General features: G+C 44.3%; 5 protein-coding genes across 12 annotated transcripts in view; all 5 read right to left on the minus strand.

Moving 5' to 3' along the window:
- Window positions 1-675: 675 nt before the first annotated feature.
- On the minus strand, window positions 676-8,196 carry LOC121588545 (60 kDa SS-A/Ro ribonucleoprotein-like). 2 transcript variants are annotated; one of them, XM_041906611.1, is made up of 7 exons: window positions 8,008-8,196; window positions 7,828-7,850; window positions 7,096-7,664; window positions 5,990-7,007; window positions 5,548-5,911; window positions 5,298-5,469; window positions 676-5,177 (listed from the first exon to the last, which is right to left on the minus strand). In XM_041906611.1, exons 3-6 carry the CDS (start codon window positions 7,444-7,446, stop codon window positions 5,325-5,327), a joined length of 1,878 nt encoding a protein of 625 aa, XP_041762545.1. In that variant the 5' UTR covers window positions 7,447-7,664; window positions 7,828-7,850; window positions 8,008-8,196; the 3' UTR covers window positions 676-5,177; window positions 5,298-5,324. The 2 variants fall into 2 exon arrangements, with proteins under 2 accessions (XP_041762545.1, XP_041762544.1); XM_041906610.1 differs by having other exon boundaries at window positions 7,096-7,850.
- Window positions 8,197-9,048: 852 nt separating this feature from the next.
- LOC121588548 (nucleolar complex protein 4 homolog A) lies at window positions 9,049-12,028 on the minus strand. The gene is made up of 4 exons (XM_041906614.1): window positions 11,700-12,028; window positions 11,305-11,431; window positions 10,018-11,168; window positions 9,049-9,948 (listed from the first exon to the last, which is right to left on the minus strand). Exons 1-4 carry the CDS (start codon window positions 11,838-11,840, stop codon window positions 9,829-9,831), a joined length of 1,539 nt encoding a protein of 512 aa, XP_041762548.1. The 5' UTR covers window positions 11,841-12,028; the 3' UTR covers window positions 9,049-9,828.
- Window positions 12,029-12,287: 259 nt separating this feature from the next.
- On the minus strand, window positions 12,288-13,045 carry LOC121588549 (uncharacterized protein C1orf131 homolog). Its single transcript, XM_041906615.1, has one exon. It carries the CDS (start codon window positions 12,924-12,926, stop codon window positions 12,309-12,311), a length of 618 nt encoding a protein of 205 aa, XP_041762549.1. The 5' UTR covers window positions 12,927-13,045; the 3' UTR covers window positions 12,288-12,308.
- A 96-nt stretch (window positions 13,046-13,141) lies between these two features.
- On the minus strand, window positions 13,142-18,540 carry LOC121588544 (serine-rich adhesin for platelets). Of its 2 annotated transcripts, none has more exons than XM_041906609.1 (9): window positions 17,539-18,540; window positions 17,127-17,293; window positions 16,664-16,817; window positions 16,319-16,584; window positions 15,868-16,234; window positions 15,584-15,787; window positions 15,383-15,502; window positions 15,120-15,299; window positions 13,142-15,043 (listed from the first exon to the last, which is right to left on the minus strand). In XM_041906609.1, the coding sequence occupies exons 1-9, from the start codon at window positions 17,633-17,635 to the stop codon at window positions 14,712-14,714; spliced, it is 1,887 nt and encodes a 628-aa protein (XP_041762543.1). In that variant the 5' UTR covers window positions 17,636-18,540; the 3' UTR covers window positions 13,142-14,711. The 2 variants fall into 2 exon arrangements, with proteins under 2 accessions (XP_041762543.1, XP_041762542.1); XM_041906608.1 differs by having other exon boundaries at window positions 15,584-15,790; window positions 17,539-18,538.
- A 1,293-nt stretch (window positions 18,541-19,833) lies between these two features.
- Window positions 19,834-22,716, minus strand: part of LOC121588550 (ras-related protein Rap1) — a 30,785-nt gene continuing 27,902 nt past the window's right edge. For all 6 annotated transcript variants that reach the window (XM_041906619.1, XM_041906616.1, XM_041906622.1 and 3 more), the window contains exon 6: window positions 19,834-22,665. In XM_041906619.1, coding sequence (XP_041762553.1) covers window positions 22,576-22,665 — 90 coding nt within the window. In that variant the 3' untranslated portion in view covers window positions 19,834-22,575. The remainder of the gene's footprint in view (window positions 22,666-22,716) is intronic.

Consider the following 22,716-nt stretch of genomic DNA (forward strand, 5'->3'; position numbering starts at 1 on the left):
ACCGTTTGCTCGCTGTCGCGCTCACTATGAGCCGGTCACCGCTCACATTGGGGAGAATGAGCGAACACAGAGCAAGTTAATTGCGCAGAATCGCTCCTCCAGCGCTCCATCGTGCGCGAGAGGACGAAGGACGGGAGGTGCAAGTGAAGGGGGCCATGGTTTCCGTTATTAGACATACCCCACTCCCCGACCCCCAGCACGCAATTCATTCACTAATCCGAACGGTGTGTTTGCCTTTCTCGCTTTTCGGTCGAAGGGCAGAGAGCAGTGTAGGGCCGCCGCTTCTCACGTCCCGCTCACACGTGTGTTTATCTCAGCGACTTGGGCTATCAGAAGCATCCCTCCTCTGCCTCCGATTCGCGCGAAAACCCTTGCTCCGGTCAAGTGTGTTTGTGCTGACGATTCCTCCTTACGGCTCGTGAGCAAACACACTTCACAGAAGCGTTAGTTTGCTTTTTTACTTGGCTGCGGGAGGTTTACCACGCAATGAATGCACTCGAAAAGATCCCGTCTCGGAAGAAAATGTCGGGGAAGGTTAATGTTTGCCAGTTAACGCAGTACATTCCTAACTTTACTGTCGGGATTTGATAAGCAAAAGTAAAGTAAAGATTATTATGCTAATACAAAACATTCAAATACATTCTTTCAAAACTTTCCACGTCCAATAAAACGAGCCCAAACTCTGGCGATTTGCTTTTGAGGGTTTGAATTTGTATAAAGCCCAATATTGTTGTTTTTTTATTATTGTTTTTTGTCCGTTTATCGTAAACTGGTTTTCGTACAAAAATAACATTGTTTGTTTTTTTTCTTTTCCTCCATTTTTGGTGGTCTGTTTGACTGGTTTGCATTTAGTTTGTTTGCCTTTCTTTAGTTTTCTTAACGATTTCAGTTCTTTTTTTTTAGTTCTGACACACTTCCTTCGCTTCAAAAATATTAACTATCTCGAGAGGTTATGGCATTTTGTGTTGCTTCATTATCCTTTCGCACGTGTTTCGGGTGCGTTGTTTTAATTTATTTGCCTAGATATTGCTAGCCAATAGTAGTTTGTAGCAGAGAGTAAGGTATCAAAATGATTCGATTCTTGGTTTAAGGCTACTGTAAAAAATAAAGATTCATATAACGGTGGAGCAAAATTAGCAAATATGCATCTTCCATCCACATAAACCACGTACTTTTGCAACTCCGGGGGTGAATGTCCTTGTGAAAGGTATACGAATCAAATCAGCATACGCCCCGCAGGGAGGGGTTTGAGAGAGCGCGAAGAAATAGAAGCACTTAAGCGCTTAAAGTAAACATTACATTTAAATATTATTTTCAGCTTCATTTTACTAACCATCTAAATCTCCTATGTGCCAAATTAACTCAAAACAAAAGAAATAATTAATTATTCGAACATGGGGAAATCATCGATTCACTCGGTTTAATTTTCCGAATTAATCAGTCCCCTCCCTTGTGTCTATGGTTTGTGTGTTTCAATTGGTCAGTTTTTAGAGCTGTTCAGTGTTTCATAAGATTTTAACATTCCTATTAATCGCTCGTTTTGTTTTGTGATGGACGCGAAGTCCTTTGTGACGTATATGTGGTGCTAGGTATATGAACATTTTTGACCAAATTTCAGTCTTCTTCCAACGTTATGAGCTTATATGAACAGGTGACGCCTGACAAATCATATCACCTGTATATAATTGTACAGTCGTGACTGGATAGTGTGTGTGTGTGTGTGTGTGTGTGTATGTTTTTCGCTTCGAAAACGTCGCTTGAATTATCACTTAAAATATGTAATATCAAAACAAAAACCTCATTTACGCAGAGCAACAACAAAACATGTATGTTTTAGGATTTCATAACGGGATTGCTTCCACTTCTTCCTACGTCACTACAATTAATGTTTAAGCGTTTTCAGGTTGTCTGGTTTTACCATATAATAGGCATGCCTATGTTTAAATACTTTCGTGTGCAGTGAGTGGAGAGAAATCGAATATGCTCGTAAAACAATATTTAGCTGTATTGATTTCGGTTCTCGGTGTAATCGCGGGGGCGAATAGTAATCTCTTTCCTTCGCTAATAAATCAAAGCATAACGCGTTCATCGATAGGCTGTTTTGCTTTCATTTAGAATTTGTTTGATGTTGCTTCAAAAATATCACCATGCCTATATCCTTCGATTTGGATTTCGCAATTCATTATTGTTCTATTTAGTTTTCGAATGCAGTAGGTAATTTAACATTTGCTGGTTACTCTTCTTTTCCAATTTCTCTTTCTATTCTTTTTGCTAAATGTTGTATCGGTTTTGGGGGTTTCCTTTTTAAGTCCGTTTTTGGAGCTTGGAACCGTTTTAGTTGGCTATCTTTTTTTGTAGTTGCGTTTTATCACATTCATACAGGGTACAGAGAAATAGAGAGAGAGAGCGCCACGGATAGGGTCCAAGAGTGGGCGAGCGGCCAGCATATAGCTCACGGAGTACGAATAAAATGTTGCTCTTACGTTCAAATTCGTGCTTGCTGTACAGTACTAATTTACATAGTTATCATCAAGGTATACCCGTCTTTTAATGTTGTGTAATTTTCGTTCGCTGCAAATTTGTGCATCCGGTGCAACGGAAATGATGTAAAACGAGCTGCCAGAAAGGTCAATTTTACATCACCAAATATTGTACACGAACAAACGAAAATTTACATCCTTTGGTTTTACTTTAAACGCTTAAACAGTCTTCTTTTGTTGCGTGGCTTTGTTCGAAACAGAACAAACAAACGGCATTTTTGTAACGAATAGCCTGTGTTGTCGGTCATTTGATACTATCTCACATTCTCGCATTGAACGTTTTTTGTCAACTTTTTTGTTGCGCTTGTTTTGCTCTACAAATACTAATGAAACAATACTTGTCGCCATACTTTCGGTCCGCTCGACCCAACCCTTCACCGTACTTGGCAGATGATGATTGGTTTTACCATTGTTATTATTTTTTTTTTTGTATCACTATGATTATGATTAAGTCGCTTCCTCTTGTGTGTGAACGGTTTCAAAGTGCACTGGCCATTAATACGATAAAAATGTAAAACATAACAATACACGTCCTTTCAACCATTTCCTCCGGTAGTGTTTCGTTTGATTTGATTGTTTTCGTTTAACAAAATTAGTATCAACCAGAATGAAAGCGTCTTTGCAGCGGCAGTTTGTGAAGTGCGATTGACTTATTTGTTTCCTTCTTCTAATTTATGATGCTTTCGTTTTTCCGTGCCATGTTTCGTTTTCATTACTGTACGTTTATGTTGTACTCAATTGAACAAAAATCATCACTACACTGCTGCATGTGTGCGGTTTTTCATCTCCTTTGATTCGGATATCGTTTAACGCCTGAACGGAATAGTACATAGTACATGGGTTGATATTTTTCAATCTGTGTTTTGAGATTCGGCTCTAAAACATTATTTAAGAAGCACTTTTTATCGTTTTTTTAAATCGTAAACTGTAGCCCAGTTTGGTTTGTTTTAGACCTCGGATTTATGTTCTATTTGCATGTTGCATCTACATACAAAAAAAAACCTTATGATATCCTACATGAATGCGCCAATAATCTCACAAATACAATGGGTTTTCATTCGATTATTACGATCTTAATTCTATTAGAACATTGGATTATTATAAGAGTAGCGCTTTTGTTAAGAGAAGGATTTAAAAACTGTAACTATTACACAAATCTAAAAAAACGAATGAAAACATGTGAATTCTAGCAAAAACATACTTTAACAGTGAAGAATAAGTAATATAGAACAGTTTACGTGGAAAAAATGGTCGGTAAATTTTTACCATTTTTATGGATCACAGCATATTATCAATTATTGTATAATTTGATTGGATTCGTTTTGCAAGGTTGGGTAGTTTGCTTAGAATTTCATTCCATATGTTCGCTCTCACGATACAAAACCATTACCACTTGTGATTTGTGTTTGTTTTTTTGGATTATTTTAAATCGTTACCTTCTAATTTTCCCTTACAACTATCTAGCCGATCAGGAGAGGAACTAACACATAATTAGTGAATGAATAATAAACACGACAAAAGAAAAGGTGTTCAGCGGAGGTTTGTGCAGGGTTTTGGTGATGTATGCACAGGTTAAGATTGTTTAAACGGGATGCTAAAATACGTGATAGCAGTGCTTTCAACAGACAAACATATTGTCTTACATTCTAACAGCTAACACACCTCACACGTCCTACACATAATGAGAGAACGTTGAGTACTATTCTATCACCATTAATACACACAACATACGCATACGTGATTTAAGAGGAGCTTAATAAGAGTAAGCAGTTGAAAGCAAATAAACTTTGCTCGAAACATAAATAAACGCTTTCGACTGATGCACATCTTTGACCCATTAATATATGTGTCTATGGATAAACTCACTTAATCTTTTGTTCTATTGTTTTGTGTAGAGTGCCAGTACCAACCGGCCTTGTGTAATGTGACGATATGGATAGCTCGTTTATAGCATGTCCTTAATAGACATAGTTCTATAACTGACTAGGTCAACAGTTTCATGGAAATGGAAATTATTCAAAAATAGTGTACGCAGACTGAACATAGCCACCAGAACATCAGCATGTGTAGATTGTTGGGGAAAAATACTACGAAAACAATCAAAAGTAACTCATAATTCATCTCAATTCGAAGAAAAATATAAGAAATTATGCAGATTTTAACTGATAATATATGAATCATTTAATCAAACTCTAATAAATGTAAATAGGAAATAGACCGTGTATTTTAAGCGAATATGATCCAGTTGGACTCAGATTTCAACGAATATATACTTCATAAAAGAAATACAACTAATACCTAATTTATGTTTTAAGGCCAATTCCACAGATTTGCCATTTGAATGACACAGATCTTACATAAAGACGGTAAAACATTAACCCAATTCCAATTCAACTCAATATAATCTTGGACGATCAAGATGTCAAAACCAAATAAACAGATCAACAGATAAAGATTCTTCGCGTACCGAAGATTGAGAAAAAAGTATTAAAAGGAAAATTTGAATTTAAACATTAATCGCAATCGAATAACGGAATAACGTAAAATTAAACCAATAGAAATTCAGAATTATTGAGTTTCTCAATAACGCCTAAATATCGTAAATATAGTGCAAGTGACGCTTAAGGTAGGCTCTTACTGTACGATATCGACGACCATACACGAGAGCATGTTTTGCCGTGAAATGGAAATTGAATGAAAGAAGAAAATAAACATTGTTGTGGGCGAGGGAGAGGGTGTGCTTACAGCATGACATACCATATCCATTACATTGCTCGTGCCATCCTAGAAGAATTGGTTTTTGGCAAATGCCTCGATCAGTTTGGCATTGCCAGCACTGTGACCAACCATTTCCAAGATTCCACCCGTATCACTGTCGGGGGAAAACTCCAGCGACGGCAAATGACGGCTGAGTGAAATTGCCAGATATCTAAAAATGCATCGAATAAAAACCATCAATCTTACATCGCCATCCACTGCCCACAGTGGGCGTGGGTGCGTTACGTACCTGCTCAGTGGCAACTTTGTCTTCTTGCGATATTCCGCCATCTCGGCCACCGGAGGACGCCGGGTTGGATTTACACGAATCAGCGAATCGGTGATGGTGATGAACATGTCCACCTTTACCTTTTGCGCATCGGCGTGCTTGATCGGAGCGGCCAGCGATACCTTCGTTTTGGGTAACATCAAGCCAACGCAATGCTTGAGCGCGTCGTCCCATGTCATGGTCGGTTCAAACGCAACCGGGGCGAGGGTTTGCTCCTCGTCGGTAAACGCCACCACGGTGACGGCCTTCTCCCGCTTGAAGATGCAAAATGCTAGCATTACGCTAGCCTGGAAGCAGGTCACGGCCTCGTTGCGAAATATTTGCTCTAGAAAACCACAAACGGAAGATTATTTGTCGTTTGCATCATGCGTAGCATTGGGCTTGAGAAGAACATTTTACTTACTTTTGTCGTGGACGCAACGCAGATCGAGTGCGATGTAGTAACGCACACCCGTCTTGGGATGGTGATCGAACGAATGCTCGAAAGCGTCATTTAGCCCCAGCAGGATGTCCTTCACCGGTGGGCACATTTCCGTCTGGTGCAACGCGTGGAACGCTTCCTTCACATGCGTCGCATAGCGTCGGCCTTTTGCGTACAGTATGGCCACCGTCTGCACCTCGATGGGGTGGATGTGTTCCCCTTCCAGCGCATCGAGCCGCTTGGTGAGCGAGTCGGCGTACGCTTTCGCGTTCGGCTCACCTTCCTTCAGCAGCCGGAAGTCTTGCAATGGCAGCACCGCGTGCAGCAGCTCGCGATAGCTCAGATTGGCGTAGAGAGCCTCCCATATCTTGGCCGAACGGCGCAAATGTTTCGGAAGCAGTTCCAGCCGCCCCTTTCCGCCATGAAGCTTGATCAGCTCCAGCGCCTTCCCAACGGTCATAACCGATTTAAACTGCAGCAGCACTTGGTAGCGCTTGAACGCTTTCGAAGTGTTTGCCGCCGGAGGCTGCTGTTGCTGCAGCGGGGCAGCAGCCTTGCCTTTCTGCTTCTTCTTCTTGCCCTTCTTCTCGGGCGCTTTCTTCTGCTGCAGCTGGCTCGTCCGCTTGGTGGCCGCATCGATGAGCGTCTGCTTGTCGGCGCACTGCAGCTTCGGATGCACCTTTGCAATCAGATCCTTGTGCGTCCAGCCAGCGTACGCGGTGCTGCGTACGAGCACTTCCGCCAGCTCGGTCGGCGAGAACCGATCGTACCAGCGCGTGATGGCGCTGCGCAAGCCATGCCCAAACCCGGCGTGACCGGATTGGGTGGCGAGCTGGATGTAGTACGCGACGAACGCTAGCAGATCGTTTGAGGCGCGGATTAGCTCCACCAGCAGATCGTAAACGGTATGCCGTTCCTCGGGCGTGGGAAGGTTCCGCGCACAGTATGCCAACGCAAACAAACACTCATCCGTTCGGCGGAGTGTTTTGCTTTTGTACGTCTACGAATAGTGCAGAGGAAGAGAAATAAAAAGAGAACGAGAGAGAAGCTTATAAACACTGTTTGCTTTTTCTTGGCACAGTACTTACCGTCTTAATCAGCGCAAGCACCGGATGCAGCGGTTTGGCCGGCACCGGTTCCGCCGCATTCGCAGGCGCTGTTGCATCTTTCGTCGTGTTCGGTTTATTTCCCTCTTCCTTTTTTACTCCCTTTTCGCCTTCCTGCTTGACGGTCTTTGGGTTGTTCTTTTTCGGGTTGGAGTTTTGCTGCACTGTCTCACCGGTGGTTGATGGTGCAGCTTCCGATTCGGCCGGTTTCACCACTGTCCCAAGAATCTTCTTCCCGATCTCCACATCCAGCTGTTGTGGCGGATCCAGCACAAACGGCACGTCACTGCCGATGTACAGGAAGCGTTGGATCGGTTTCAGGACCGAATCCATCGCGATTCGGAATAGATGGAATAGCGGGACACGTTTCCGGAAGGTCGGCGCTGGTGGTGGTGCTGATGGTTGTCGAGAAAGGTAGCGGGGTATAGCGGGGGACCTCGGTACGAAAGCGATGCTCGGGCACAGATTCCGCACCTGCTGTCCTCTTGGCGAAAGTCGTCGTTGAGTGTGTGCGTGTTATAGGGAATGTTGTTTTTGTCTACTCTACGTTGCTACGAAAAGGGATGAAATCACCGTGAAACTATGTTTGCAGCAGTCGTTGCCGTACGTGCGTTGTTGCCTTGTTTGCGTACTGCCTCTCGCTCTTTTTTCGCTCGTTCTATTTGGCAAAACGTCAAACGTCAAGCAGCGCGCTAGATCTAATTTCTGCCTTACCAATTGGAGCTGTGCGTGTTTTGCTATTTAGAAGACGATTGATCGAGGGTTGTAGAGACAAAAGAAATGAATGCTTTAACTTCCATCCAAAAAAAACTCATTTAGAGAGATGATTTCTTCAAATATCCCAAAAGTGCTGCGGATTTATATGGTTCATCAAAAAACGAGAATGTTTCTTACCCTGTTCGACCACGTTCTTCACGACACTGCCCTTCTGCTTGCACACGCTGCGAGAAATGCTTCCTTTTTGTGCGTTTTTTGACAGACGTTAGCTAAACTTCAGGCGAAATGTTTACCTGCGCTTCCTTGGTCGCTCCATCGCTGTCTCTGTCTGACTGTCTACTCTTATCTTTGCTTTCTTTCCGCTTGCGCTATTGCTGGTCCCACAGCAACCGCACTACTACTGCCAATAGTTTTCTTTTCTTTATAATGCGCGCACACACACGCACGCACGCATACACGCATGAAACGTATTCAGCGTACAAGGCCTGCTGCCAGCATTCCAAAGATGTCACCCCCTCGTTTGAATGTCCTGTTTACTGTAGCAGTTGTTTACGCATCTTTAAGTTTACCTGTGTACGTGTTTTAACAAAATAATTAAAAAAAAGCTTACCATCATTTTTTTCACTATTCAAAAGACCGCCGAAACCCGTTGAAATGTTCTGGTTATCCTAAAGAATGTGTTTATACTTTATTGTTTCATGCCATTTTCTATGTCCTTTTTTATGTGGACGATAATGTCGCACTAGCTTTGCTTGGGAGGGGAAGGGCATCCGTACATTTGCCAGCCGCAAGCCTATCGGTTATTATCACGAATAGAGAGAGTGAGAGATAGGGAGGAGGAAAACGGGTGAAAATATTTGCTTCCATCAACGCGTGAAGTGTGCCGTCCGCACAATGAACCACACGCAAATGTTTCTATATAACTATGTCACTTATAGTCAAAACCTTCAAATCAGCTTGATCTGTATTCTATCACACATAGCGCATCCATGCTCCACGTTGCTTCCTTATCCCTTTCAACGATGATCCCTTCCCGTATCCTGCTCAGCCTCAGCAGCCTCTCCCACCAATCCACGACATGGCGATAGTGTATCCACTTTTTCGTTTTGCACTTGCTGTTTGCTAAATCGAACTAAGAAATATTAATATAGCCTAGTAGCTAGGCAATCTTCGTTAGACGTTAAAAGATCGCCGAATAAAAAATAACAAATAATGTGGTTAAAACAAGAATAAAAGGCGAAATGCTTTACGTGTAGCTGACGTGTGGTACAAGAAAAATAAAACAAATCAATCCTGTTTAGAATACGGTTGTGTACGAGATTATTAGGAACGTTTTCTGTTTGTTGCGTATGCACACTTTCGAATGATTGTGGCTCCTTAGCGTTGTAGACTGGGTTGTGTTTGCTTGTTCTCTGCAAGACAATTTATAGCTCTATACTCGGATTTACAATGCTACAATTCCCGTACACAAACGCTTTGCGTACAAGGAATGTGCATACATCTGTGGGGTCCAGTTTTGACGAAGCCTGACACGAACAAACGATACCATGAAAGATGCATTCATCTGCATCATTTGAATATTCTAGTACTATTTCTAGTGCGCTTGCTGTGAAGCAAGTCTCCCCTTTTACTGGCGTCCTCCGGTTTCACACAAATACACCGTCCCGCAAGATAACACACATTAGCGTTAAATAGTGGTACTCAGATACGGTGCTGATAAAAGAATACAAATAAATAAGATGCCATCTTCTCTTTCAGCGCTAGCGTTCATCCAATGATGAAATGGGTTTGCCTCACGGTGGTTAATCCTTGCCTCGTTGACACACTTTGAATCGTAAGCAGAAGAGTCCTTTTTGGCGATTACAGTCCTGCGTGCATCACTTCTGCCCATATTCGTACAATGGGAACGACCAGGACGACGCAGCATTGGAAAGTGACGACGACGTGTTTCGCCGAACGCAGCAAACTCACCCATTATCAAACGTGAACAGCTACGCTTTAGAATAGCTTCCAGCACTGAGACGCCACCTGACCTCCGCAGTATCCGAACATACCCGTTGGACGATCGATATTAACAAAGAAATCCTGCGTTTTCGACATCATTTCTTTGTGGAAAATCTGCAAAAACAGAAGGAAATTAGTTGCGTTTGTTGAGGGGTCACAATGAAGAAAAAACCAACCACTTACATCGTTCTCACTAATCTCTAGCACCTCAGACAGGTCCCATTCGACGCTTGGAAGTGGATTCGAGATGAAGCGTGCGGCCGAAGCGACCGATGGCAGTACGTGGTTTTGCAGCGCCGCAATCTCCCACAGCGAGCTTTCGAGCGCTTTCGATTTCATCGGGTCGCGCTCCTCCATCACGTACGGATCGCTCGACGCCTCGCCGCCGGTCGGGTGAAAGATCAGCCGCTTCAGGGCCGGATGGCGCAGGATGAGGTTGCCGATGAAGCGCAATATGATGACAATATCCTGCGGTGGTGCGATCAGCGACAGCCGTGCCAGCCGCTTTACGAAGGCGGCCACCAAGCCCTCCGGCAGATGACTAGAGCTAAGAAAGATGTCGGCCAGATAGAACAGCCGGGCCTTGAATTTGGTGTGGAAAATCTCCGGCTCGAACATCGAGTACAGCTTCTCGTAGATGTTCGGGTAGGTAAGGTTGTGCTGCTGGATCAGCACAAACACGCCCTGCAGCGCCAGCACGCTGACCGTGCCGCCGACATCGAGCGAATCCATCAGGAAGTCGGTCAGCAGCACCGGTTTGTCCAGGTGTATGAACACCTTTTCCAGCAGCAGTATCAGCAGCTGCTCGTGCACGCCCACGCTGTGCTGCCAGTTCATCACGAAGCCCCACGTGCGATTGATCTGCTTCCGGACGAGGGTGTAATCGAACCCATCGCCCAGCGGCACGCACAGCACGTTGTCCGCTTCCTTCATCTTCTCCTTCCCGAACAGGATCGCGTCGAGCAGTAGCAGAAAGTTGTGCTTGAACGCATCACTCGGCGGGGCACCGCTGCGCGGTACCAGCGACGGGACCGTTTTCCAGCAATAGAAAATCACGTCCAGATACGACGCGTACTCCAGAAACCGGTTAAACAGATGCTTGTTTAGGCACTCCGTGGATAGCATTGCCGTGAGGATTTGCTTCAGTCTCGCCATTGGGAATTGGTCCGCCTCCGGTCGGTGGTGGGATTCGACCGCAAGCAGCTTCATGGCCGCTGCCAGCGCTTGGCTCGCTTCGCCCTCCTTCTCGTGGTGCATACCGTCGATAATCATATCGAACGCCTCCCCGTAATGAGCCTGCAGCCATTGTTTGTGGTTCGCTTGGGGATCTTTCGCTGCCGGAGAGAGAGTTAGAGAGAGAGAGAGAGAAAGAGAAGAGAATACAGATTGAAGCGAAAACAAAGGACGATGACATCACTGCGCCTCCCAGTCCGGGTTGGGAAAGGCGAATGCTGCGGCGTCAATCTTTACCTAAAGGCACATTATTCTGTGCGCCTGTGTCTGCCGGACGTATATCACCGCGACGGATCAGCTCCGTGAACAGATACTCCAGGGTGAGCAGACACGGCGTTATGGGTGCCTTCCGCGCAAGACATTCCTGCAAGGGAGAAGAAAAAGGTCAAACAGGAACGATGCACGTAACCATATGATAATTGAATGTCACGTTTCGTATGAGCATGCGGCAGTCGCCCATCCGACGACCCCGGCGCTCCACTGGCTGCTGTTCAACATGCGTACGCACACACACTCGCGCTCGCACACATACACACACACATTGCCCCACACGCACATCCTTCGTACAAACTGGAGTCTCTGAACTGGTTCTCTCTGGTAGCAGCGGAACCGATACGACAAAGCCCCCTCACCTTAAAGTACTCTATGATCTCCACGAGGGTTGAGGTTGCACGCGTGCATGCCAGGAATTCGGCAGCTTTCTTTTTCAGCTGCTTCGAGACCGCTTTACCGGATGGAATTTGCGCAGAGCTGGGAGCGAACGGTAACGACATCTTCCTTTTTCCTGCACGGTAGCACGCACCTTTTGTTACAGCGAGGAAAAAACACGCATTGAACACTTTTCGCTTCAACAAAACCGACCAAGGTAGCTAGAGTACTGTCAAACAAGGTGGTTGGGCGTTCTGACGTTCTGTCATTCAAGTTCGATCCAGCGGGTGGGAGCACTGTTGTGTAGGAGTGGAAACTAAATTATATTTGCGCATTTTTCTTTACGGAAATGTTCGAGGCAGTCCATAATAGTTAAATGCGTTTTAATGTCCAGCGGAAATAAAGAACTCCGTTATGTCTACAAATAGTTTAACATTTAATCTATTGCGCGTTTACAATGCATGATAAACTACTTTAGTTGAGATTGGGAATACTGCATTTGTTCGAAACCGGTGGTAAATCCGTTCGCAAGAGTCATCATTGCCGTGGGAAAGCTAATACAGCACAGTTAATAAATGTTTCCACTAAATTATTTATTTTTTCCCTATACGAGGCTTTGCAATGCCATAATGCTTCATGATCGCGTTCGGGTTTCGTTGCTTCTCACGCTTCCGCTGCTGATTTTTGTTGTATGACTGTATTGCCCCGTAAGCCAGCTGCCCTTGCCTTCTCTTCGACGCCGTATCTTCTTCCTGCTCTTTGGCCGCCTTCTTTTCCTCCAAAATTTCCCGATAGTTTCGGTACTGGTTCTTCGGCGGCTTGGCGCCCAGCTTGATGGCCAGCCGAACGTTTGCCTGGTGTTTGCTTTCCTTGTCAAACCCGCTGAAGCCAAGATTCATGATGTCGCGCCGGGCTTTTGTCATATCGAACACGGTCGGGTCTTCCTTTCGCTTCGGCTTTTTGCGCGGTGCATCGGAAAATATATCATCAATATCATCCTCATCGTCGTCGTTGTCGTCGTCGTCGCCGGACTTGTTCTTCTCACCGTCATCCTTCTTGGGCGGCGGTGGAGGCCGGGAGCGCTTTTTCTGCAGTGCTGCTTTCTTTGGCTCAAACACCGTCACTTGGAATGACTCCTCTGCCTTTTCCTTGAGCGCAATCGAAGCCTTGGTTTTGATGGGAACAAACGGAACCGTACTTGAGCTGGCCATTTTGGTCAAGATATCATCTCGTTCGAACCAATCTATCGCACCACGTTGGGACGTAAACAACAACACTACTCGCCCTTGGCCAAAACAAGTTTGACAGCGGACGAGCCGCAAGGTGCATATAGCAAGATGACCACGAAAAGGGAAGTTGAAGCTTAGAAAAAAGAAATTCACGTTTCAAAAAAAGGGGATTTCAGATTCGGATATTCAGAGAAAGTCTGTTAAATTTGATTTGTTGACTCGAAATTATTACTATTTTACTAATGTACTTCCCATAAACATATCTCGCATATCTTCTCTGATACACTAACTTTTGCCACGGTCTTTTACTTTGCAAACGATGCCCGCCTGAAACGGACCCAAATATATTCTTGCATCTTCTTAAACCAACCCTTTCACAGTGCGCGCTCTAGGTGCAATGTGCCACGGTGCCTGCCAGTTAGTGGTTTCGTAAAAACTATCTACTAAATTTGTTTTTCTTTTTTACATTTGCTTCTATCTCGCCGCTCGAAGATATTTTTTGCCTTTCTGCTGAATAATGATTTGCGTTGCTTTGTTTTGCGTCTTGGCGGTTCATTTCGCTATCTGCATTTGACCTGCTACAAGCAAACTTGGCCGTTTCACACCTTTGGACAACTTCCAACACATATTCGAGCCCGCGCGCAACCAAACCTAATTGTGTAATATTCAAAATTTTGTACGAAACGGACAATAGAAAATTGCTAATTTCCACAAATTTTACTTTGGCAGTTGTGTGTTGCAATCTAATGATTTTTTTTCTCATTGCGAAACGGAATTTGCCTGGCGATTCATACGTTGCTACCGACTTAAAATATAACTGTGTAAAATAAACCGTAGATGCATCAGTATCACAATATTTAATCTTTTTACGACGTTATTACTTGTTTTGTTCGATTATTAAGCTTACATTTCCTTTGCCTCTTTCTCTCTCTCCCTTTCACTGAGCCTTTTGAGCTGCCCTTACCCTTTTTTTTTTGCTTCACACTGCAGCCCTCGCCTATAGCGTGTTTTACGTTTAATTTGAAACCCCCTTTTGCGAATGGGTAGCAGCAACAAAAGCAATATTAAATTAAAACCGCATCAAACTGTCACGGTCCAATTGTATGGTGCCGTGCGCACACTCCCTTATTGCATTGCATGTTAATGTGACGCATATCGCGGAAAGAAACAGGAAGAAAAGTACAAATTGTTGCACGATCGAATAAAATATGGCGAGCGAAAACGAAAGCAAAAATTGCAGTCTCATAATTTTGATTAACTTCCAATGGTTGTGCAATGCGCGATGCCGCCCCATGCCGCATTTCCCATCTCAACACCTGCGCGCTTCATTCATATCAATATACTTTAGTTCATTTCTATACGCGTACTATTATATCAGCATTATATGGTAATCTTTTTTTTCTGCTTACTAAAACATTAACAATCCAATTCATAGCGTTTCAACGGCTTCACTACTAGACTCACTGGACTACGACTTGAAATTGACTCGATTGATACCACCGATCGCTTTAAACCGTACACCGTTCCAATCGATCACTACTGATCGAGCTCTTGTGCGAAAAGTAAATTCACCTCACGACTAATCACCACTTTCACTGCCCGTGCATCATCAGCCCGAGATAGCAGATGGAGGGTGGGGGGAGGGGAGGGGTATAGGGAACGAATGAAGGAAGGTGGAGAAGGAGAGGATCTCACTTTCTGGAAAGAAACGCTCCGACGCAACCGCCGAACAAAAACCTACCTGACGCTGTTGCCTCACGTTCTATCTTAGGTCATAGAGCCGTACCGCAGCGAAGATTCACCGGCCGCACCGGACGATGGTGAAATGTCATCCACGTCGTGGGCGCTCGAGCGCCGGAAATTGAAGCGCGGTATTCTGACCGAGTCTCGCAAACTGTCCACCAATCGCTGATGGAACGTTTTGTACTCCATGTCGTCATCCAGCGAGCTCGTGTCGCCAAAGTTGAAATCGGCCACCTCTACGATAAAGCGGTCCCGATTTTGAATGTAGTACGCCATCCCGAACACGACCATCAGCACGGCCAGCAGACCGAACGCGATCGGTACAATGATCACCGACAATTGTGACTTTGGTTGATCTAAGGGCGAAGAAGCAAAATGGGCAGATTATAATGTGTGAACCAAAAACAACACGGTGCGCATCTAGCAACTCACTCTCGTAGAACTGTATGCCAATCTGGGTAAAGTAGTTCGACACCCGGTTGCGTACGAAAATCACGATCGAGTATTGATCATTGGTGAAGAAGAAACGATGGATTTTGTAGCGACACTCAGCCGTACGCGACGGTTCCCATTCGCTCTTACACGTTTCGTTGCTCGTCATATTGTGCTGGCCTGCGCGGATACGAAAGGAACGGTGTCAAAATCATTCTGAGCATATGAGTGATTCGGTTTTAATTTATCACTGCCATATTTACCATGGTTCAAATTGTAGCAAAACTCAAATGGAGGTGTGCCACTGCATTGGAACACCAGATCAACCGGCTGACCCTGTCTGACCCACTGCTGTCCAGAGACGTTAAACCTCGCAATGGGATCTGTGGAAAGAGATGACGGAAAGACACATGTTAGTACAGCCCATTCCCAACCCAATCCTCCACTAATCCGATTGAACGTACGCTGCACGGTAAAGGTTCGCTGGAAGTAACCGTACACCTTTTTCGGATCGGGTGCAACCATCGAGCTGTTGTCGCAGATGTAAGGTTGGCGCGCGTCTTCCAGATTGTAAAACCTGTCCGACTTTTTGGCGATGCGCAAAAACGGATCCTGGTTGGGGGAAGCTTCCATGACCGTTTCCTTCGACACATCTGGCAGGATAATGTCTGCTGAGTGTGTAACAAAAAGGAAAATCGAATACATCAAGCAATGCTTCTCACTCTACACAACGGCAAGCGAAACTTACTGTTGCGATCGGTAAGATTCAACAGGGCAGGACTAATGCCATCAAGCACATTCGACGTTTGATTGGATCCAATAAACAGTTCCCTTTCCGTATCACGCTTCCTTCTTGCATCGCTTGGTCCGGTGGACCCAGACCCATCGCTTACCGCCGGCGACTTTGTCGTGCTAGTGGTCGACTTGGGTGTAGTGCTGGTAGTATTGGCAGGTGTGGTAGTAGATGATGTCGTTGTAGGGGGTGTAGGCGTGGACGTCGTAGTCGTCGTGCTCGTACTAGTAGTTGTGGCTGGCGTCGTTGTAGTTGTTGTGGTCGTAGTAGTGGTGGTAGTAGTCGTTGTTGTCGTCGTTGTGGTCGTTGTAGGTTCCGGAAGCTAAAACGAAAAATGCAAATTATTCATCATTTTGTTTCATTTTACGGTCACAGTATGTGTGTGTGTGTGTGTTGCTTTTCTTACCTTTTCAAACGATGCCACAACCAGAGCTTCTACCGTGTACGTGCTATTTTCCTGGGTGAAATTGCTCAGCGTCGAAAGCTCATCCGAGGTGCCAATGTACTGACAGTTTATGAACCAGAACGTCTGGACGTAAGCTGCTCTGGAAAGCGCACGCTGATCACTCTCCGAAAGGGCGATCGTTTGGTTTAGCGGAAGCGTACTAGACACGTACGTACTGTTGACCACGGTATCGTTCTGCGTTAGCATTAGCTGCCCGTTAAGCATACCTTGGGATAGGTTTGAGGGATTTTTAAAGTGCTGTTATTGCTAAAGCGTTTCATAATAGTCACTTTGAGGCATACTCACTCGTAAGATTGAACGATATTGTTGCGGACTTTAGCTCGTATGGAATTACGACGAACGTTTTCTTCACCGTGATCGTTGCCTGGTACGTACCGGGTTTTACCGGATGTGCATACATCACCGTCCAGTTGAAGCGGGGAATCTTGGACGTTACACCCTAAAATTAGAGTATCGGATCGATGAGCATGACCTTCAGTTGGTAGAAAAGCGTTACAACACAAACACCCACAAACACCCATACACACAATGCCATAACTCTTTTTTAATTATAAATATTGTAATCAATTCAGTAAAAAGGAAATAAAAAGTAATAAAAAGCTCTATTTTGCTGGAACATTGGGAAGAGGGAGAGTTCTATCGCTGGCACATTTGGTGCTTTAATGTGGTTCCCAATCTTTTTTGCTTTCAGCTTTGTTTCTGATAAGCCATTTCCATGATGTCGTTCTGTCCCTCCGGCCCTACTCACTTCTAGCTTGTGCTGCGGATAAGTGTTGTCCGACCAGTCGACGACGTAATCATCCTTCTCCAGTTTCCCGTCCGTATACAGCACGGCGCTGAACTCGATCGTCTGGTTCAGCCCGAGCACTACCGATCCGGAGGACGTCAAGTCTATCCGATAATTGGTGCCATAGGCTGCAATAGGAACAGAATCAGACCCCGCATTCCGGGGTTTTCACAATTAGAGCACACATCAGCAACAAAAAAATAACAACAAACATTGAGCATGATAATGCTGGGCTACTATGATGAGTAATGCTGATAAAATGCCCACGCTAGTGAGTAGACTGTACAACACACCACCCGGTTGGTTCTTGTTTTGATGAAGGAAATGAGACAGTTTTTTCGTCGAAAAAAGACAAGGTTTCATTTTCACTTACCAGTATGCAATAATGCTAGCATTAGGAGCACGATGGGCATGGCGGGAATCGTTTCCCGGCAAACCGATACACGTCGAATCCTGGGTGGGGTACACATTTTGGAATACCGTACTAATTTGCGCCGGAGTGCCACGGAACAGGAGGCACAAGGAAAAAAAAAGAAATCAACACAGCGCCGTCTTGGATTACGGGTTCGAATCGTTCACTTTCACTCTTGAGAGGTTTGACCGCCCGTGTAGCTTGCGATGGACAAATCTGGCGAATCCAACGCTTTCCACATAGATCGCTGGCGACACAAAACACGACCTACAGCACTTTACCTTACGGTGTCTAGCGGACGACGACGTACGGTTAGTTCTTCTTTCCGGGCTTTACCCAATACACGCCAGTGTGAGTCCGACCAGCGGCACTATGAATATGCTTATCCCCCGCTGCACATCCCCCTTCCAGCAATCCGGTTTTCCACCTGTGCACTTCACCTGCCCGGAACTCCGCGGGGATCGGAGCCAAAAGGGTCAATATTTACTTTGTAGCCAGCTGCGAAACTATCGCCACCAGAGACGCAATTTCACAACCCACAATAGTCAGACCTTTGGAGCGGCGATATCTTTACAGCACCGTCTGCACTTCAATCGGCAACAGCAAAAAAAAGTAAGGATACGCTCGAAGGACCACACTAAACACAACGCAAGAAACGCAAACTCATAACCCACTGGTGCTGTCCGTGTGTCGCGGGTTTTGTGTGTCACAACAAACTGAATTGCCGAATTTTGCCTTCCCGTGTCTCTATCCGTTCGATTGTTCCAGCTGTTGTTGCTGCTCTGCGTTGTAGCTCGCAACAAACGTTCCACAATAACAATAGCGCAGTGCAGCCGAATGTGATGCGACGATGAATTGGTGATAAAATTAAATGACGCGAGCCACCGTACACGGCACACACAGAAGAAAATACACCCCTCCGTTCATGCACCACCACAAACACACATGCACACCGCAGCACAGAGCTGTCACCGCGGATCGTATCTGTCAAACTGTCCCATTCGACCGATTTGAATTGACAGGTGCATGCGAAAGATTGTAGTGATTCGCGCAATTACAAAAGCTTCGAAGAAATTTGCATAAAAATTAGCCTGAACATTGAAATAAATCATACAGATACGTTCGGATCGATAATCAGACAATCAAACGAAGCTAATACTCCGACAAGTTCGAAAGAAGAACGCGCGCTCCGCTGGTTTGTGTTCCGTTTTGTATATACTTATGTGTATATGATTTTCTTTTATTCATTAGAAAATAGATTGTTTTGTTTGCAGTTGGTTACACAATTAATGATCGATTGAAGTGTTATTTCTCTTTTACGTTACCTTTGCGCTCTGTTTCTGGGCTGGTGATAGTCTATTAGTGTACACATATACACCTTACCGATTTAACTCCGAATTAATGTGTGAGTTGAAGGACTCTGGCCAGAAATCATCACACAGGAGCAATAATGGTTTGCTTTTATTCTATTTAACATACCTACACGCCGATTGCGCACATATTGCATGCGGGGTTCTTTTAATAGTGTTTTTTTTCTCTTAATTATGTTTAACCTTTTCGATACTTTCGATTCGAATGTGTGTAGTAATACTATTCCATCGTACACGTGACTGGACAAGGCAGACATGGAAGGAAAGAAAAATAGAGAGAACGAGAGCGAGAGAATGAGAGATAGAGAGGACGGGAAGATAGATAGTGAACATCCAAGAAAACAACTGGTTTGTGTCGTTCTGTTGGGTCTATCTGTATGTTAAAAACATATTCATGAAAAAAGAACTTAAAAAAACATGACCCCACCATTTTATCATTATGTTTTCGATATTTCTTTCCTTTCGTTAGTCCTTGATGATCGTGAGGGAATGGGCACAAATTACTATTCCCAAACTCATTACTTAAAAAAAGTAATTGTTCGATATCTGTGTTGCTTAACATTTACGATACATCTCAATACATGCGGTTCCTGGATCCTGGTTTAACGCTCCATGTGTAATGTTTGTGTATAAATTGTACCATTTCAGCAACCTTTTCGTTTGTTTGTAATGATGATTGAGGAACAGCCAGAAGAGCCAGTAGTGCGTGAGGTTCGGCAAACAACATCTATTTCAATAACGATCGTGTGCCGCCTGCTGAACAGGACAAAAAACGACAGGATTTGAGCTCGAACACGGGCAACGGTTCTCAGTTAAACGCGGCCAGGGTACGGCAGGTTGGGAAGAGATTGTGCCAACAATATGGATTTGTTTTGCTGCTATTTTCAGTTTGCACTACAACGAGACGATCACACCTATTACTTTGAGACAGGACAGGAGAAGATAACTCTTTACCTTGCTGTGTTGCGCTACACCCACCACTCCCTCCTGTATTTTTGTAACATTTTGCTAAGTTTATATTCATAACTGCTATATGCACTGCACTGCTTTCAATGTTTAGTAATTGCAATTTGATTCGGTTTGTTTGATCCTAACACCACGTTGATTACACTGTAAAAGAGCGCTACCGCTGCGAGCTGTGTGCTCCTGTGAAACCCCATAGAGAATGGGGTTAGGGTGCATTTTACAAGAAAATGGTGCAACATGTAGTACGCGCACAGTCCATCAGTTTCCCCTTTGCTGCGATCTTGCTTATGATCAGGTAGAGAAACTGGAATTATAATCATACTTCGCTTATACAACAGATGGCGCCACCGTCTTTTATAGTAACCGTTAGGCGTTCTCTAACGTTTGGCACCAAACATCACTATAGATGGTGAGGAGCCTAACAGATTATTGCGAATTAGCTACAACAAAAAATCAAGCACACCAGGAAGGACTACTAACTTTGCTCTTTTTCCCAGGAAATGCAGGAAATGTCAGCATTTCTTACATCAGTAATGCACTACACATATATTAGAGCTTACGGGAAAGGTGTCTCACTTCCCCTAGGTTTGGTTTTAAAACAGTTCCACACGGACGTGGTATCGACCGGCTCACATGTTAGCGCATTTAAATCGACCTTTGGAGTGTTTTAAGTAATCAATTAGACGAAAGCGTGGAAACCTTCTTCCTCTGCTTGGTTGATTGCTTGTTTTGATCGAAGCTAACGACAAGTTCATCTCTGTCCTCGCAGATTGAATACTGACTACTATTCTACCTCATTACTTGTCCTAACACATAGAGTAAATCGATTTTATTCAGTCGAAGAAAGGCTGCACGAACAGTTCAGTAGAAAAATAAAGCTTTTGCGTGGTGCGATTTTTAAAAAGACCATGGGAACCCTACAACCCCACTTCCTCCCTCACCTTCACCATTCCCTATTCCTCCAACCGGCTAACCCTTTCCTTACTTGTAGTTAGCAACAATAACTACGCGTCTGCTGTTATCACACACACATACCGTCAATTCCATTTGCCAGGATTCCTCGCCAAAATGCGGCTTGATTTATTATCTCACTTCATCGGTCCACATAGAGCAAATACAAAATAAAAGAATAAAAAAATATATAATCCTATCTGCGATCCTTTCATCCGAGTGTCCAGGTTTGCAAATATAAGAGAGAGAGAGAGAGAGAGAGAGAGAGGGAGAGAGAGGGAGAGAGAGAGAGAAATAGAGAGAAAAATAGAGAGAGAAAGAGAGTGGGAGAAAGATGGAGAAAGAAATAGATAGATTAGTGAAGCAATTGGTCAACTTGAACAACGATCACTTATGGTACAGACACTCACGATTAGGGTTCATATTAAGAAAATCTTCTTTCAAAATCAACTTGAAATAAGGCAGAGCAGAGAGAGAGAGAGAGAATGTGCAAAAGAAAGGTAGGGAGAGAAGAAATAGAAACAGAAGCTACATGTATATATGTATAAGGTAGACTGTTTTTCTTTTACTCAACATTCACATTTCGCGGTCGATCAGCGTATTCCGTTTGCTTATTATTTTGTGTTTTCGTCCTGTGTCCTCTATTGCAACAATTATTGTGTATTCTAACAGTGGTGAGGGCCGAATCGGCATCCTGCCGGAAGAGAAGAACTACGGATATGGATTCACCGGTGTGTGGAGGAGCCGGTATATACGATCGTCGATAAACCTCCATCTTCCCGCAATTGAGGGTTTGTTCTCACCGAAGAACCGAACCTTCACAGTGTGTTGTTTCAGTTGTGTGTGTCAATGTATTTCTTCCCGTAATAGACTGTTTTATCTCTGTTTCAGCGTCACGATGAAAAACTCCAGTCGATCAATGCTTCGACAGTGTACGTTCCGGTACCACGGTGTTGGGATTGCTTCTCTTGTCCGGTTAATGTGTGTAAACGTTATATGCTTAGTCGTTATGTTCTTGAACCTATTTTTCCACCCCCTCTTTTCTCCACATGAATATGATCAAGCGAGGATGTGTTTGCTCTGCGCGGATGATCCCTTAAATTAACGCTAACACACTCTCTCTCTACCAGTACATCCTCATTCTCGTGCGTACTACATTTTTTATCCTTCTTCGCTTTCCCTATTCTCTGTCCTTCGTAGCGTCTACTTTTTTGTGTTCGTCTAGTGTTCTGTTTGTGTGTTTTTTTTGTATATTTCGGGAGAGTGTATGTGTATGTATGTCAATTGTTTGTGTCCATATCTACCACTCTAACTGCTCTTCCCATCCGTCCTTAAACTTCCTAATTATTTTCGCCATAGTGTGGATCGAGAACCCCTCCCCCCCATAGCTCCTCTTATCTCATGTGGTACACACGCACATACAATGTACCCTTGCCTTGTTCTTTTCCTCCAAATCTCCTCCTAACACGTTGATTATCATCTTTCTTACCCTTCATTTCTGCCTACCTTTCATTATTCTGTTGTTTTAAATCCTTTGCAGCACATCTAACATATCTCACCCCAGCACTACCACACCCCACGCAGATCCCCCACGTTCGATTCCTATGGATTGTTCTTATGCGGCTGCGTGTGTGTGGATTTGTGTGAGTGTGAGCAGTTTTGCGGTTTTGCCATCAGCTTCTTGACCCTTCCCTTGCCTAAGTAGATCTTTTTACAGCAGCACACATAGCGATTTCTTCTTTTTATTGGGCTTCCGTTCGGGCGATTTCTTGTTGATTTGTTGCACTAAGTCATAGAAGATCTGTGAATGGAGAATGCGAAAAACCGATTAGACACACAACAAAATACACTT

This window comes from Anopheles merus, chromosome 2R (genome assembly GCF_017562075.2).
Source record: "Anopheles merus strain MAF chromosome 2R, AmerM5.1, whole genome shotgun sequence".
Classification (NCBI taxonomy): Eukaryota; Metazoa; Arthropoda; class Insecta; order Diptera; family Culicidae; genus Anopheles; species Anopheles merus.

Coding starts and splice junctions, on each gene's coding strand:
- LOC121588545 (XM_041906611.1), bottom strand. CDS start 7,446: ATGGATTCGGTCCTGAAACCGATCCAACGCTTCCTGTACATCGGCAGT. Junction 5,912..5,989: donor GCGTTGCGTCCACGACAAAA/GTAAGTAAAATG, acceptor GTGGTTTTCTAG/AGCAAATATTTCGCAACGAG. Junction 5,470..5,547: donor ACAAAGTTGCCACTGAGCAG/GTACGTAACGCA, acceptor ATGCATTTTTAG/ATATCTGGCAATTTCACTCA.
- LOC121588549 (XM_041906615.1), bottom strand. CDS start 12,926: ATGGCCAGCTCAAGTACGGTTCCGTTTGTTCCCATCAAAACCAAGGCT.
- LOC121588544 (XM_041906608.1), bottom strand. CDS start 17,635: ATGTGTACCCCACCCAGGATTCGACGTGTATCGGTTTGCCGGGAAACG. Junction 16,818..17,126: donor ATCCGCAGCACAAGCTAGAA/GTGAGTAGGGCC, acceptor CTCTAATTTTAG/GGTGTAACGTCCAAGATTCC. Junction 15,791..15,867: donor GAATCTTACCGATCGCAACA/GTAAGTTTCGCT, acceptor TTACACACTCAG/CAGACATTATCCTGCCAGAT.
- LOC121588548 (XM_041906614.1), bottom strand. CDS start 11,840: ATGTCGTTACCGTTCGCTCCCAGCTCTGCGCAAATTCCATCCGGTAAA. Junction 11,432..11,699: donor AGATCATAGAGTACTTTAAG/GTGAGGGGGCTT, acceptor TCTCCCTTGCAG/GAATGTCTTGCGCGGAAGGC. Junction 11,169..11,304: donor ACAGAATAATGTGCCTTTAG/GTAAAGATTGAC, acceptor TCTCTCCGGCAG/CGAAAGATCCCCAAGCGAAC.